Source organism: Athene noctua, chromosome 14, assembly GCF_965140245.1.
Source record: "Athene noctua chromosome 14, bAthNoc1.hap1.1, whole genome shotgun sequence".
Taxonomy (NCBI): Eukaryota; Metazoa; Chordata; class Aves; order Strigiformes; family Strigidae; genus Athene; species Athene noctua.
In genome coordinates, this window is record NC_134050.1 from 12380507 (window position 1) to 12395549 (window position 15043).

The 15043-nt window shown below is 71.2% G+C and overlaps 2 protein-coding genes across 2 annotated transcripts; one reads left to right on the plus strand and one right to left on the minus strand.

Moving 5' to 3' along the window:
- Positions 1-203: 203 nt before the first annotated feature.
- Positions 204-8105, minus strand: SLC43A3 (solute carrier family 43 member 3). Its single transcript, XM_074918064.1, has 13 exons — positions 7986-8105; positions 5205-5423; positions 4411-4540; positions 3829-3875; positions 3682-3758; positions 3489-3581; positions 2880-3019; positions 2371-2477; positions 1787-1948; positions 1587-1700; positions 1188-1374; positions 588-711; positions 204-487 (listed from the first exon to the last, which is right to left on the minus strand). The coding sequence occupies exons 2-13, from the start codon at positions 5410-5412 to the stop codon at positions 332-334; spliced, it is 1545 nt and encodes a 514-aa protein (XP_074774165.1). The 5' UTR covers positions 5413-5423; positions 7986-8105; the 3' UTR covers positions 204-331.
- Positions 8106-10530: 2425 nt separating this feature from the next.
- RTN4RL2 (reticulon 4 receptor like 2) lies at positions 10531-14862 on the plus strand. Its single transcript, XM_074918178.1, has 3 exons — positions 10531-10751; positions 13041-13525; positions 13934-14862. The coding sequence occupies exons 1-3, from the start codon at positions 10718-10720 to the stop codon at positions 14687-14689; spliced, it is 1275 nt and encodes a 424-aa protein (XP_074774279.1). The 5' UTR covers positions 10531-10717; the 3' UTR covers positions 14690-14862.
- Positions 14863-15043: the final 181 nt, after the last annotated feature.

Below are 15043 nucleotides of genomic sequence, written 5' to 3' on the forward strand. Positions count from 1 at the left end.
AGTCCCGAGAGACCCGCAGGGGCCCTGTCCCCAACCCAGTAAACCAGAGATACCTTGAGGGTGTGTGTCTGTGTGTACGGGGGGCCCATGGAGAGGGGTTGGGGCTCCCCCGCCCGGGGAGGCAGTGTGGTGCTCAACCCCATAGCAGACACTGGAGAAGCCCCAGGGACCGGGGGCGCCAGGAAGGAACAGCTCAGTGAGCAGAGGGAGCACCAGCGTTTATTCCACCCCCCAAAACACACCCCATCCCACGCACACAGCACCCCCCCCCCAAGTCCAACAGAAAAATGGGGCACAGCGGGCACTGGGCTGGCACTGCTGGGCGTGGGGCTCAGTCGGGCACCTCGGGGGGGGCCTCGGCGCTGGGGGGGACTGCGAGGGGGGTGCCAGTGGCCCCCAGCTCCTTGGCTCGCCGCCGGCACTCGCGGGCCACCACCACAGGGCTGACAAAGGCCACCAGCACCACGGCGATGAGCCCCACGTTCACCTAGGGGGGACGAGGAGTGTCAGGGAGCAGAGCCAGGGGGGTTGGGGGGGGGGGGAGTGCCCCCACCCCACCGTGGGGCGTCCGTGGGGTGGACACTCACATAGAAGGGGTCCCCGTGGAGCGGCCCCCGCACCAGGGCGACGCAGGGGTACTGCAGCAGGGCCACCAGCGCCGACAGTGCCATGGCCAGCCCGTACAGCTTCCCGAAGTGCTGCGGGGGGAACCTGCCCCGACACTCCCGCGTCACCCCTGCGACCACCACCACCCTGTCCCGGACACCCCCACCCCAGCACCGACACCCTGACCCCCCCAACCCTGCCACCGTGTCCCTGCCACCCCCAACCTTGCCACCAAACCCTGCCACCCCCTCCCTGTCCCCTGACCCCCCCCACGCCCTCCCTGACCCTCCCCGACCTTGCCACCATCCCCTGCTGCCACCCTGACACCCCCACCCTGTCCCCTGACACCCCTCTGAACCTGCCACCACCCCCTGACACCCCCACCCTGTCCCCTGAGCCCCCTGGACCATGATATCCCCTCCCTGGCCCTCCCCGACCTTGCCACCATCCCCTGCTGCCCCCCTGACCTCACCACCCTGTCCCTTGACACCCCTGCTATAGCCCTGCCACCCTGACCCCCCCCGCCACCCTGACCCCATCACAGTGGCAGGTGCCCCCCCCGCCCCGTGCCCCCCACTCACGCGATGGCCAGGAAGGCGGCGTTGCCCCCATAGAGGAAGGATCGGCTGAGCACCTGGAGCGCGAAGGTGACGAACTGGACAGGCAGCACCGGCACGGCCGCACACACCGAGAACAGCACGCACTGCGTCACCGTCACCGCCAGCGACAGCACGCAGGCCCGCAGGTCTGCCAGCGCCCCCAGGGATCCTGCAGGCAGCGGGGGATGGGGGGGTCAGCCTGGGGGCACCCCTCGGTGCCCCGTCCCCAGGGCAGCGGCGGCACCCGGCCACCAGCCCCGCGAGGGCACGGCGGGGGGATGGCGGCAGCACGGATGCTCCCCGGGGACACGCAGGAGCCAGGGTGCGGGATTGGGGCGGGGGGGGGTTGTGGGGAGGGGAGGGGACGGGGTGTCCGGGTACCCTCGGGGCGGGGGGTCTTGCCGCGCTTGTGCCGGTCGAGGATGAGGCCGTTCCACGGGGCGCAGAGCACCCCGCAGAGCTGGGTGAAGGCGAAGGCGTTGGTGTAGGTGCTCACTGCGGGGAGACGGCGTCAGGGCGGGGCCGGGGGGTCCCCGCCGCCCGCGTGTGTGCATCCCCCCCGCCCCGCGGCCGTGCCGTACCCAGGCGGGCGTCCCCGTGGGCCAGGTGGTGCAGGAGGGGGTTGAGGGTGCCGATGAAGAGGTAATGTCGCAGCTGCATGAGGGACAGCCAGGCCACGTGCCAGGCGAAGAGCCGCGACCGCACGCAGGCCCCGAACGGCACCGCGGGGGGGGCGGGGCCGCCTGCGGGGGGAGGCGGGGTCAGGCTGGAGACATGCCCTCGCAGGCCCCGCCCACACCCACCCGTGTGGCCACGCCTCTTCACCTGCAAAGCCGAGTCCGCGCCCCGGCCACGCCCACCACAGAGCCACGCATACTTTATCTGCATAACCACACCCACATCCCGTATCCGTTCGCGTGTGACCACGCCCATCCCACGGCCACACTCCTTTATCTGCATAACCACACCCACCGTCTGACCACGCCCACCCACCCATCACAGCCTTCCCTCCCACAGCTCCCCTCCATGGCCACGCTCACATGCCAGTCACCAAAATAGCCACGCCCCCTAGAGAGCCCACCCCCCTCCGCATGCAAGACTGGCCCCTCACAAGCCCCGCCCCCGGACAAAGTCCCGCCCCCGGGACAAAGCCCCGCCCTGGCACCTCTGGGCGCGCTCGGCTCCAGCGGGGTCTCCTCGGGCCCGGCCTCCCCCGGCGGCCGCTTCTCCTCGTAGGTCCGGTACGACCGGGACCGCCCCGGGCAGCGCAGCCTGCGGCACCGCCCGGCGTCACCCCACGACCCCGCCCGTGGGGCGGGAACCCCAACCACGGGATGGGACCCCTAACCACAGGGCAGGACCCCCAAACACCCACCCATGGGACAGGACCCCCCACCACGGGATGGGACTCCCAATCACCCACCTATGGGATAGGATGCCCCACCACGGAATGGGACCCCCAACTACAGGATGGGACCCCCAATCACCCACGCGTGGGACAGGACCCCCCACCACAGGATGGGACCCCCACCCATGAGATGGCAAACCCCAACTCCAGGATGGGACCCCCAACCACCCACCCATGGGACAGGACCCCCACCCATCATGGGATGGGACCCACCGTGGCCACCGCCACCAGGACGGGCCCCCCCACGGGGCGCAGGGCCTCCTTACCCGTAGTCGTAGCTGGGAGGCAGCGGGTAGGGGATGCGGGTGCGGGGCATGAGGAAGAGGGTGCGCAGCAGGTGCCAGGCGCTGCAGGCTGCCAGGAAGAGGAACATGGAGCGCAGGGACAGCCCGTGCTCGTACAGCACCTGGGAACAGCACAGCCACGGCTGACACCACGGCGCCCGCGCCACTGCCCAGCCAGGGGACACGGCCCTGTCCCCACACGTGGCCTCGGCTGTGGCCTGGCTGTGGCGCTGCTGGGACCCAGCTGTGTCCCCTGGCTGTCCCCCACCTGGGACTCAGCTGTGTCCCTGCTGTGATCCAACTGTGTCCCCAACTGTTCTCCCTGCTGTCCCCCAGTTGTGTCCCCAACTGTGTCTCTGCTGTGAGCCAACTGTCACCCCAGCTGTCCCCCCAGATGTGCCCCCAAGTATGTCCCCTGCCATGACCCAGTTTTGTCCCCAACTGTGTCCTTGCTGTGACCCATCTCTGTCCCCAGCTGTGACCCATCTGTCCCCAGCGCCCTTCCTGGTGCCTGGGATGAAGACAGGCCCCTGGGCCACCCAGCACCGCCAGCCCCAGCACCACCACGTGTCACCCCTGCCCTGCACCCACCTTGATGATGAGGAAGATGGCGGACGAGGAGTCAAAGGCCCCGTTGTAGAGGGTGATGATGATGGAGCGGTATTTCCCAAAGAGGTTGCCCACCTGTCACGGAGAGACACCCCCCCACACCATCAGAGCCCCCCCAGCACCACGCAGGGTGCCCTGGCCAGCGGGCAGGGGTCAGGGTGCCGGGGACACTCACCTGCATGTTGGTGAGGATGAGGAGGATGCCACCCACCGACAGCATGGACATGGCCGGGAAGAGCAGCACCGCCAGCTCTGGGGACAGGGGGGTCAGCAGCGACAAGGGGGGGTCCCCACCAGGTCCCCCCCCGGGGCCGTGTCTCACCTGGGGTGGAGAAGGCGACGAGCAGAGTCCCGCCGGTGTAGAGGGAGCTGAGAGGTGGGGACAGCAGTGACACGTGGGGACATGGTCCTAGGGGGAAGCTGGCACCCCTGTGCCCCTGCACTGCTGTTGCAGCGGCACTCAGCACCCCAATATCTCACTGGTGCCCCACCGCCACCTGGCAGCCCCAGGGCCAAGGGCCACGGGGGGCCCCTTTGGTTATGGGGTGTCTGGGGGACACTGGGGTGACCCAAGGCTGGGGCAACAGGGGCCCCCGGGGCTGTGGGGGGCATGGGACACACTGGGGACACTTGGGGGCATGGGGGAACAGGTGCCAGGACAGGCTGTGACCCCCAGCGCCCTGGGCTGACACAGCTGCCCCCCAGTTGCTGTGAGAGCCCCCTTCCACCTCCGTGCAGGCAGGGCCCAGCCTGCCCCACCCTGCCTGGCTGCCTTGATAACCACCCCACTCTCAAAAACATCCCCAGCACCCCAAAAATGAGCCCTTCCCTCTCTCCCTAGGCACCCATGAGTGCCCCAGCCCCACTCGCCAGCGCTGCCCCCCCCCCCCCCGCACCCACTCACATGGCAATGAGGCGGGCGACGGTGGTGCCGAAGCGGTCGAAGATGAAGCCCATGGGGAAAGTCATGAAGTTGTTCATGAAGGACCCGATGGTGAAGACCAGGGAGAACTGCTCATCCTGCTGGCTGCAGTCTGCGGCCACCGTGGGGACACAGGGACGTAGCCATGGGGTCAGCAGGGACACAGGAACATGGGGACATGGGCATGGGGACATGGGGACACAGGGATGTGGGCATGGGGACAGTGGGGACGTGGCCATGGGACAGTGGGCCTATGGGGATGTGGGCATGGGGACAGTGGGGACATGGGGCACCGCAGGGGCATGAGCATGGGGACAGTTGGGACATGGCCATGGGGACAGTGGGGACTTGGGGCACCACAGAGCAACAGGACAGCAGGAATGTGGGCATGGGGACAGTTGGGACATGGCTGTGGGGACAGTGGGGACCTGTGGTGACACAGGGCATCAGGACAGCAGGGATATGGGCATGGGGACAGTGGGGACATGGGGCACCACAGAGCATCAGGCAATGATGCCACCATGGACGGGAAAAATCAGGATCTGGGGCAGCAGGACGGGGGGGGACACAGGACACTACAGGGTACAGGGACAGGGGTGACCCAGGGACGAGGACAGCAGGAACCTGGGGCAGCACAGGGCACCAGGCAACAGGGACATGTGGCACCTCTGGTCACCAGCACCCCAGGACAGGAGCACGTGGGGACACCAGGCAAGGCTGGCGCCACTGCAGGGAAGGAGCTGGTGGCCAGCAGCAGCCAGTGGCCAGGGACCTACCGGGCAGCACCGTCATGTTGGGGCCGGGGGTGGCACTGGGCTGGCACAGGTCCCCGAAGTAGCCCAGGTCCTTGAGGACGAAGACGAGGGAGGCCCAGCCAAAGATGATGCCGCAGAAGGCGCCGCACTCCAGCAGCCCTGAGAGGAGGGTCGCCAGGCGCTTGGCCACCCCTGCGCCCCCCCCTGCCATGTCACCGGCCTGGGGCATCCCCGCCGTGCCTGGGGGGTGACAAACAACCACCTGGTGACACCCCCCCGGCACCCAGAGCAAGGGGCTCAGGGGGTGCTGGTGGCCACCTGGGCAAAGGCCACTGTGGACCTGGCTTGGCCCCTCGGCCTTGGCCCCCCCCACGCACACACTGGGGTGAAGGCAAGGGCCCCGCTCGCAGCCGGGGCTCCGCACACACGTGTTTACACACACGCACATGTGCTCACATGCGTGCACACACGCTCACACACGTGCACACGTGCTCACACACACACATGTGCTCACACACATGCACACACGCTCACACACAAACATGCTCACACACACGCACACACACACACACACGTGCATGTGCTCACACGCGGGCACGGGCGCTGGCACCCCGCTGCGCCCTGGTGTCCCCCCACCCACCTGCACGAGACCAGGCCCTCCCGCTGTTGCCACCGCCGCCGCCACGGAGTTTGGACCCTGGCACGGGGTGCCCAGGGTGAGCGGCGCACACCCGCACGGTGCACACCCGCACGGCGCACACCCGCACGGCCCCCCGCGCTGATCTATCTCCTGGGAGCATCCGCGGACCCCCCCGGGGCTGCCGGAACCTGATAGAGGCTCGGTCCTCCCCCACCCCGCACTGCGCCGGGACCCCCCCGCGTCCCCCTTATCTGTGTGCGCCAGCCGTCCCTGGCACAGCCCTGGGGACAATGGCATGCTGCCAGTGCACCCTGCTATGGGTCCGGGGGACACCAGCACCCCCTCGGAGACACCAGCACCCCCTCGGAGACACCAGCACCCCCCCGGGGCCTGGCACAGCCGCTGGGAAACTGGCAGAGCCTGCCTGGGGCCCCTGGCACACTCCTTGGGAACCTGGCACGTCCCCTGAGGACACTGGCATGTCCCTTGGGGACCTGGCACAGCCCCTGGGGACATTGGCACGTGGCTGGGCATGCCAACACACTCCCTAGGGACAGTGACACACCCCCCGAGCCCCAGCGCACACCTTGGGGACAGTTTTATGTCCCCTGGAGGCCCCGGTATGGCTCTTGGGGACACCATCACATCTTTGGGACCTTGCACACTGCCCCCCACCCCCCCCCCCGGGACTCCATTATACGCCCAGGGACCCTGGTGTGCTGCTGGGGACCATGACATGTCCCCTGGGGACCCCGCTGGGGACACCATCACCCTGCCGGGGCCTGTCACCCTCCTGGGGAGCTATCACACCCAGGAACACCCGAGCACCCCCTTTGTCCCTGTCAACCTCCAGCCCATGTGGCCGGGACCTCCCACCCCTCGGTGTCACCGTTGTGACCCGTGGCCGGGTGCCAGAGGCCTCGAGGCCACGTCCCCCACCTCCCCCTGCCCCACTCACCCGCCGTCGCTCCGTGCCCCCCGCACTGAGCCCCCCGTCACCGCGTCTCCTTGTCCCCGTGTCCCCGTCCCACAGCCTGTCCCTGTCCCCGGTGTAATGGCCTTTAATGAGGCCTCATTACAGCCGCGCGGCTAAAGATTAACCTGCACGGGGGCCGGGGGGGCCAGATCCCGGGGGGGCTGCGCCGGCTTTAGCCACCCTGCAGAGGGGTCTGCTGAGACACCCCCTCCCTGCCTGGGGCACCCCGAGACACCAGCTGTGGGTGCCACTGGCCATGGAGCCCAGCAAGCCCTGGCCACACTGGTGTCCCCAAGCCATAATGGCGTGTCCCAGCCTGGTGAGCCCCCCCCCGCCCTGGTGAGCTCCCCTCGGGCCTCCCTTCGGCTCCTCCAGCTTCGTTGGCTTTAATAATTAATCGTAACAAAGGCCAGTTCTGTCCTGTGGGGACTGCCTGGTCCCCCGCCAGTGTGTGGCTTCTCCAGAGGCTGCTCTGGGGCTGGGCTGCGAGTGCCCCCGCGGGTCCCCTCCCTTCGCTCCATCGTCCTCCCGTGGGGGGTGGGGGGTGCCCCTGGGGGGCAGTGAGAGCGCCCCATGGAGCGAGGTAAGGGGCGGCGGTGTGGGGCAGGTGGGCAGCAGCGGCTGCCCCAGCCGTGGGGACTTTGCCCGTGCATGTGTGGTGGGGGCACGTGGGGGGACACACACACACACGTGTGCCCCTGGGGGTGGGCAGCCGTGGGGCAGAGCCGTGACAGCGCCCAGAGCCTGCCCCACACTGCGGGGACACCAGGGCCCCAGGGTGCTCGGGATGGGGGGGAGGGAGGATGTAGGGCACATGGTGGCAGGGGGACAAGCTGGGGGGGAGGGAGTCCCCTCCGGCTCATCCCTGACCCACAGCCCCGGGACTGATGCAGCTGCAGGGCCCAGCCTGCCACGCACCCCCCAGCACCCCCATTGCATCCACACAGCCCCCAGGATCACGGCCCCCAGTGCCACAGCCCCCCCCCCCGCCCAGCCTCCGAGCCCAAGGCCCCCTATTCTCAGCCCCAGAGCCCCCACGGCCCCCCTTTCTCCAGCCCCACGGCCCCCAGCCCCTCAGCCCCCAGCCCCACATCCCGCCGCGCCCCTCGGGGGGGGGGGTGGTGGGACCATCCGGGCCCCTCCGCTCCCGCGGGCTCCTCCCGCCGCATCCCCGGTCGCCGCTCACCCGCATCCCGCGGCCCGGCGCGGCGGGGAGGGACCGGCGCAGCTCCCCGGCCCGCTGCCCCCGCTGCCCCCGCTGCCCCCGCTGCTCTCGGTGCTCCCGGTGCTCCCGGTGCCGCTGGTGCTCCCCGCCCCCTCCGCGGCGGCGGGCGGAGCGGAGGGCCCGGCCCGGCCCCGCCCCCCGGACACGGCGTTGGGGGGACGCGGGAGGCGGCCCCGGTGGAACGGCCCCGGGGGGGTCACCCCGTGGGTCCGCCCCGGGAGGGGCTGTCCCGGCTGAGCCCTCCCCGCGGCACTGCCCGCCCTCGGGTGTGCCCCCCCCGGGTCATCCCCCTGCCCTCCCCCTGTGCCACCTCTGGGTCGCCACCTTCTTACCTGCTGCCCCGGAGATGTTCTTCAGCTGGGGCCACCCCTCCGCCACCCTTGGGCCACCTTTGGGTCACCCTTGGGCCACCTTTGGTCAGTCTTGGGTTAAGTGTGAGTCATCCTTGGGTCACCCTTGTGCCAACCTTAGGTCGCCTTTGGGCCACTTTTGGGTCGCTCTTGGGCCAAGCTTGAGTCACCCCTGGGCCACCTTTGGGCCAACCTTGGACCACCCTTTGGTCAGTCAGACACCTTTGTGTCAACTTTGGGCCACCCTTGGGTCACCTTTGGACAATCCTTGGGCCACCTTTGGGACACTTTTGAGACACCCTTGGGCCACCTTTCGCCCAACTTTGGGCCATCCGTGGGCCACCTTTAGGTCAACGTTGGACCACCCTTTTGTCAGTCTTGGGCCACCCTTGGGCCACCTTTGAGCCAGCCTTTGGTCAACCTTGGGCCACTCTTGAGCCAAGTTTGAGTCATCCTTGGGTCAACTTGCGTCACCCATGGACCACCCCTGGGCCACACCAGGCCCCATCCAGACCCTGCTGCCTGGTAGGTCCCTGGCTATCAGCCACCGCCAGCCACCGGCCCCCCTGTGCCACCCCCTGTGTGCCATCCTGCCGGTGCCCTGCCAGACTCTGCCCACGTCTCTGCCCACTCTCGCCTGCTGCTGTCCCTGCCCTGGGTGTTGTCACCTGCCTGGCCTTGGCACCCACCTCACAGTTCCCCTGGCCCTCTGTCCTACCTGGGGCACCCCCCCGGACCTCCCATCACCCTCCCCTTGACTGCCCACCTCATGCCCGCTTCTCTGTCCATCCGTCTGTCCTCTCGCTGCCCCATCTGTCCACCCGTCCATCCGCCAGCGCTCGCAGCCACCTGTCCTGCCCCCACCCGTCCCCACCCCTCCCGCCAGCCGTTCATCTGCTCAGCCAGCCACCCATCTGTCTGTCCGTCACTCACCCATCTGTCCGTCACCCATCCACCCGTCTGTCCATCACCCATCCATCTGTCCGTCACCTGCCCGTCTGTCCCCCTCCAACCACAACTCCATCCATCCCCGGCCCCGTTCAGCTGTCTGTCTGTACCACTGCCTGTCACCTGCCGTGCCCCCACGTCCTGCCAGCCCTCCTGCCCCCACCTGCACATCTCTCCCCCTGTCCATCTGTCCGTCTGTTCTTCACTCATCCCATCACGGACACCCACCACTCCCCTCTGCCCACCTGGGCCTGGCTGGCAGCCTCAGGGCCCATCTCCCATCCCCAGGCCCCGCAGGGTGGGTGAGCGCAGGCACCCACGGGTGGGTACGTCCCGCCAGGACCCCCGGCAGCCCCCACGGGGTGAGGGTCACCCCCTTCCCCACACACAGACAACTCCGGGAGGTGCTCGGGGTGGTGGTGCCGGGGACGCGGGGGGCCCCGGTGGGGAGGGGAGCGGATGGCGGCCCCCCCTGAGTCAGCCCCGCGCCGCCCACTCCCCCACCCACGGGTGCCCGCCGCGCCTGCCGCGCCAGCTTGTGGTATTTCGCTCGCCGGGAGCCGCGCCGGAGACGGCGCCGCAAACACGCCGCCGGTGCCAGCTTGTGCCGCCGCAGCCTGGCGCGGCCACGCGTGCCCCCCCCCCAGCCCCCACCCCACGTGGGCACCGGCGTGGGGGTCCGCTGCAAGGCGCCCACACCCAGCGGCCCCACGCGGGAGGAAGGGGGGACACACGCTGTCCCGGGTGGGAGAGGCGCGATCGGCACCAAGGACAGCGGCGGCACCGCGGACAGCGCCGCGGTCCCGCGTGGGAGTGGAGCGGGCACCGCCTCCCCCCCGCCCAGCGCCCTCCCGGCGCTCCCCGGCGCTCCGGGCTAACACCCGTGGGCACAGTCCACGCGGGGACCACGGCCCGTGGGCAGGAGGGAGAGACACCCCCTGCCGCGCCCCGCTCTCCCTCCCCCCTCCACGCGAGCCCCGCGTCCCCAGTGGGGCCGCCCACCGCCCAGCCCCGCGTTCCCCAGCGCGGGTTCCCCCGCCGTGGGTGCCGCGGCGCGCCCCCCTCTCCCCGCCGGGGGTCTCCCGTGGACCCCCCTCCCGCGTGGGGCGGGGCGGGCCGGCCCGGGAAGGGTTAAGCGGCGGGGCCGGCGGCGGGGGGCGGAGCGCGGCCGCCCCGGGATAAGGCGCGGCGCGGGGCAGGGCTCAGCCCCACCGGAGCCGCGGGCAGAGCCGTGCCGAGCCCACCCGTGCCCGCAGCCCACCCGTGCCATGCCCCGGGGCGGCGGCGGCGGCGGCTGCTCCGGGCGGCGCGGCGGGGGTGAAGGGGGCGAGCAGCCCCCCCGGCACCGGCCATGAGCCCCGGGGCAGCGGGCAGCGCCTGAGCGGCCGCCCCGCCATGCGGCACCCCACGGCTCGGGACCTGCCCCAAGGTAGGCGTGGGGACGGGCGGGGGGGCCCACGGGTGGTCCCCTAGGGCGGTGTGTTGGGGGGAACCCGGTCCCGGCTTGAGGTGCCCGCGGCAGCGCGTGGTGTGGGTGCCCCGGGGTGCGTGGTGCCCCCCCCGCCCCGCAGTCCGGCGTGCGGGAGCAGCTCCGGGGCACCCCAGGGCGCGCCCCCCGCCACCCGTGGGGTGTTCGGGGCAGCTCCGGGGTGCCCAGCCCGGCGTGGGGGTGCCCCGGGACCCAGGAGGTGCCCGGTGCCAGCCCAGCCCGGCGTGGGGGTGCCCCGCGTCCCGCGGGGTGCCCGGTGCAGCTCCAGGACTCACAGCCCCGGCGTGGGGGTGCCCCGCGCCTCACGGGGAGCCCGGGGTGCCCAGCCCGTGGGGGGGGGGTGGCCCACGACACACCCTGTGCAGCACCGGGGTGCATCGCCCGGCGTGGGGGTACCCCGCGACTCGCGGGGTACCCGCTGCCACCCCAGGACCCCCAGCCCGGAGTGGGGGTGCCCCACGCCACACCCGGTGCACGCCCGGTGCAGAGGGGGCCCGGGTGGGAGCCGCGGGCTCCATGGGGGGCGTCGCGCCGGTTCCGGACCGGGACCTGGGCGGGGGGAGGAGAAGGGGCGGGGGGCGGGGGGGGGGGGGGGGGGTGTACGGGGCGGGGGGAAAAAACGGTGCCCGGGAACCGGTGACTTCAGCTCCCAACTGAGTCAGCCCGCGGCGAGGGGGAGTGACAGATGGGACGCGGGTGGGGGGCGCACGCCGGCACGGGGCGCCGGGGGAGGGGGGCGGCGCTGAGCAGCTGCGCCGGACGCCTCCGTGGGTGGGTGGGGGTGTGTCGTGTGTCCCCCCCCATTCCCGGTGCGCACCGGGGGGGGGGGGGGGGCGCGCCACCGCGCCCCCTCCCCTCCCCTCCCCCGGTACCGGCGCTGGGCGCATCCACGCATCCCCGGGCGTGGGGCCAGGCCGCCGGGCTGAATTATGGATGAGGCTCTCGGGTTGCAGGAGGAGGAGGGGGGGGGGGGGGGGGATGGTCACGGGGGGGGGGGGGGGGGGGGGAGCGGCGCTGAACACCCGGAGCGGCGGCGGCGGCGGCGCGTGTCACCGGCGCGAGCGTCAGCCCGCGCCCACGCGCGCCCCGCCCCGCACGTGGCCGCGGCACGCGCGCACGTGGCACCGCCCCGTTGCCGGGGGGGTGGGGGGGGTGGGGGGTATGGACCCCCCCCGCAGTGGGGTGGGGGGGGGTGTCCCGGCGGCGCATGGCCATATGGAGTGGGGTCCCAGGGGAACGGCCCCCAGTGGGGTCAGTCGGTGCGGGGGGGGGCCCAGCGCTGTGGGGTGGGCTGGGTCCTGTGGGACAGTGGGGCCCCCGGGGGGGCTTTGGGGAGCACGGCTCTGGGGGGCAATGGGGGCCTGGGGGGCTCCTGGACATGTCCAGCCCCATGGGGTGATCATGGCCTTGGGGGTCTCCTGGGGGACCGTGGCCCTATGTGGTGGTCATGGCCCTTGGGGGGCTCCTGGGGGTGCCCAACTATAGGGTGTTCATGGCCTTGAGGGGGTTCTTGGACCACCATGGCCCTATGGGGTGATCATGGCCTTGGGGCTCTCCTGGGGGACCATGACTTTATGGGGTGATCATGGCCTTGGGGCTCTCCTGGGGGACCATGGCTTTATGGGGTGATCATGGCCCTTGGGGGGCTCCTGGGGGTGTCCAACCCCATGGAGCAGTCATGTCTTTGGGGAAGTTCTTGGAGCACCATGGCCCCATGGGGTGGTCATGGCTCTTGGGCGGTTCTTGGGGTCCACGGCCTTGGGGTTCTCCTGGCGGTGTCCAGCCCGATGGGGTGATTGTGGTCTTGGGGTTCTCCTGGGGGACTGTGGCGCTATGGGGTGCTCATGGCCCTTGGGGGGACTCCTAGGAGCATCCAACCCTATTGGGTGGTCATGGCCTTGGGGTTCTCCTGTGGGGCCATGGCCCTATGGGGTGATCATGGCCCTTGGGGGGCTTCTCGGGGGTCATGGCCACGTGGGTGGTCAAGGCTTTGGGGGAGTTCCTGGGGCACCACGGCCCTCTGGGTGGTCATGGCCTTGAGGTTCTCCTGGGGGGCCATGACCCGGTGGGTGGTCACAGCCCTTGGGGTGCAATTCCCAGGGCGCCCTGTGCTGCGGGCAGGGGTGGGGGGCTGACGGGGAGGGCCCTCCCGGGGCGGTGGGCGCACGGGGCCGTGCGGGGGCAGCGCCCCGGGCGATGCCCCACGCTGACGCCCCGCTGTGCCCGCAGGCGGGCGCCTGGCGGCCCTGCTGCTGGCGGCGCTGGCGTGGGTGCCCGGCGGGGCGCCCGCCTGCCCCGCGCTCTGCACCTGCTACGTCTCGCCGCCCACCGTCAGCTGCCAGGCCAACAACTTCTCCTCGGTGCCCGCGGGGCTCCCGCCTGGCGCCCGCCGCCTCTTCCTGCAGAACAACGTCATCGGGGCGCTGCGGGCGGGCACCTTCGGGCCCAGCACCGTCACCCTCTGGCTCTACTCCAACAACATCTCCTCCATCCAGCCGGGCACCTTCCGACACCTGCCCGCCCTGGAGGAGCTCGACCTGGGTGACAACCCCCACCTCCGCGTCCTGGCCCCCGACACCTTCCACGGCCTCCGGCGCCTCCAGGCCTTGCACCTCTACCGGTGCCGGCTGGCCAGCCTGCCCAGCGGCATCTTCCGCGGCCTCCACAGCCTCCAGTACCTCTACCTGCAGGAGAACGGGCTGCTCTACCTCCAGGTCCGCCACAGCCCCGGGGCCGCCCTGGCTCGGCCGTGGGGTGCCCAGGGGGGCAGGGAGGGGGTGGGGAGGTGCCCATGGGGAAGGCGTGCGAAGCGGGGCTGTGGGGGAGGCCTCCGGGGCACGGACATGGGACCATCTGGGCTCTGTGATGGGTGACGCTGGTGAAGCCGGGGCGTGGGGACGAGGTGCAGGGACGCGGGACAGGGTGATAGGCGTGGGGCAGTGTCATGCAGGGCAAGGACGTGGGGTCCTGGTGATCTGCACGGGGCAAAGAGTGGGGTGATGGGGTAGGGACACGGGGCAGGGTGGTGGGTGACACCCGTGGGCAGGGAGTTGGGGCAGGGCTGGGGGCTCCCTGGCGGGGCTGCATGCCCCACACCCACCCTCCCTCTCTCCCCATCACAGGACGACCTCTTTGCCGACCTGGCCAACCTGAGCCACCTCTTTCTACACGGGAACCGGGTGCGGGCGCTGTCGGAGGGCGTCTTCCGAGGGTTGCCCAGCCTGGACCGCCTGCTGCTGCACGCCAACCGCCTGGTCGCCATCCACCGCCGCGCCTTCCGGGGCCTGGCCCGCCTCACCATCCTCTACCTGTTCAACAACAGCCTGGCCGCGCTGCCCGGGGACCCGCTGGCCGCCCTACCCGCCCTCCAGTTCCTGCGCCTCAACGCCAACCCCTGGGCCTGCGACTGCCGCGCCCGCCCGCTCTGGGCCTGGTTCCGGCGCACCCGCGTCTCCAGCTCCCCCGTCCCCTGCGCCAGCCCCCCGCACCGCCGCGGCACCGACCTGCGCCACCTCCGCCCCCGTGACTTCGACGCCTGCCCCGAGGAGGAGGAGGACGAGGAGGAGGATGAGGAGGAGGGGGAGGAGGAAGATGGCGGTGGCGGGGGTGGGGTGGCGGTGATGGGCACCCCCGGGCGGGCGCTGGGTCGCCCCGGCACCCTCCCGGCTGCGCCGCCCTCCGCCTTCTACCGCGACGGCCTGCCCCCCCACGATCTGCGGGGGCCCCAGCCCCGGCCGCCCCCCCCTTCCCGTGACTCCCGCGGCCCTCCTGGGGATGCCCGTTGCCCCCAGGCACCCTGTGCCCCCATGGCTGCCGCCGCCCCCTGCCAGCCCCACGTCCTCCTGCCCCTCCTGGGTCTGCTCCTGCCCCGGCTCTGAGGCCCCCCCCCCCAGCACACCCGGGGGGGTCCCAGCTCTGCGGGGTGCCTGTGTCCCCCTTCTCCCCAGGGGGGGGCCCCTAGGACTGTGGGGGGGGACAGCTGGGGGATGGCCACAGGATTCAGGGGGTCCCCCCCATCCTGAGCAGGAAAAACCCCCAACAGGAACCAAAAGGTGGGAAATTATTTATTAAAAATGGTCTTATTTTGGGAGAGCGGGGCCTGGCTGCTGCGGGGGGGGCGGGGAGCAGGGCAAGGTTGGGGGCCGCTGCCTTTCCAGGTCACCGCCTGCTCCTGCTGAAATATTGATGGCACCGCCGCCGCGCCCGGGCGGCTGGAGGGCAGCGAGGCGTGT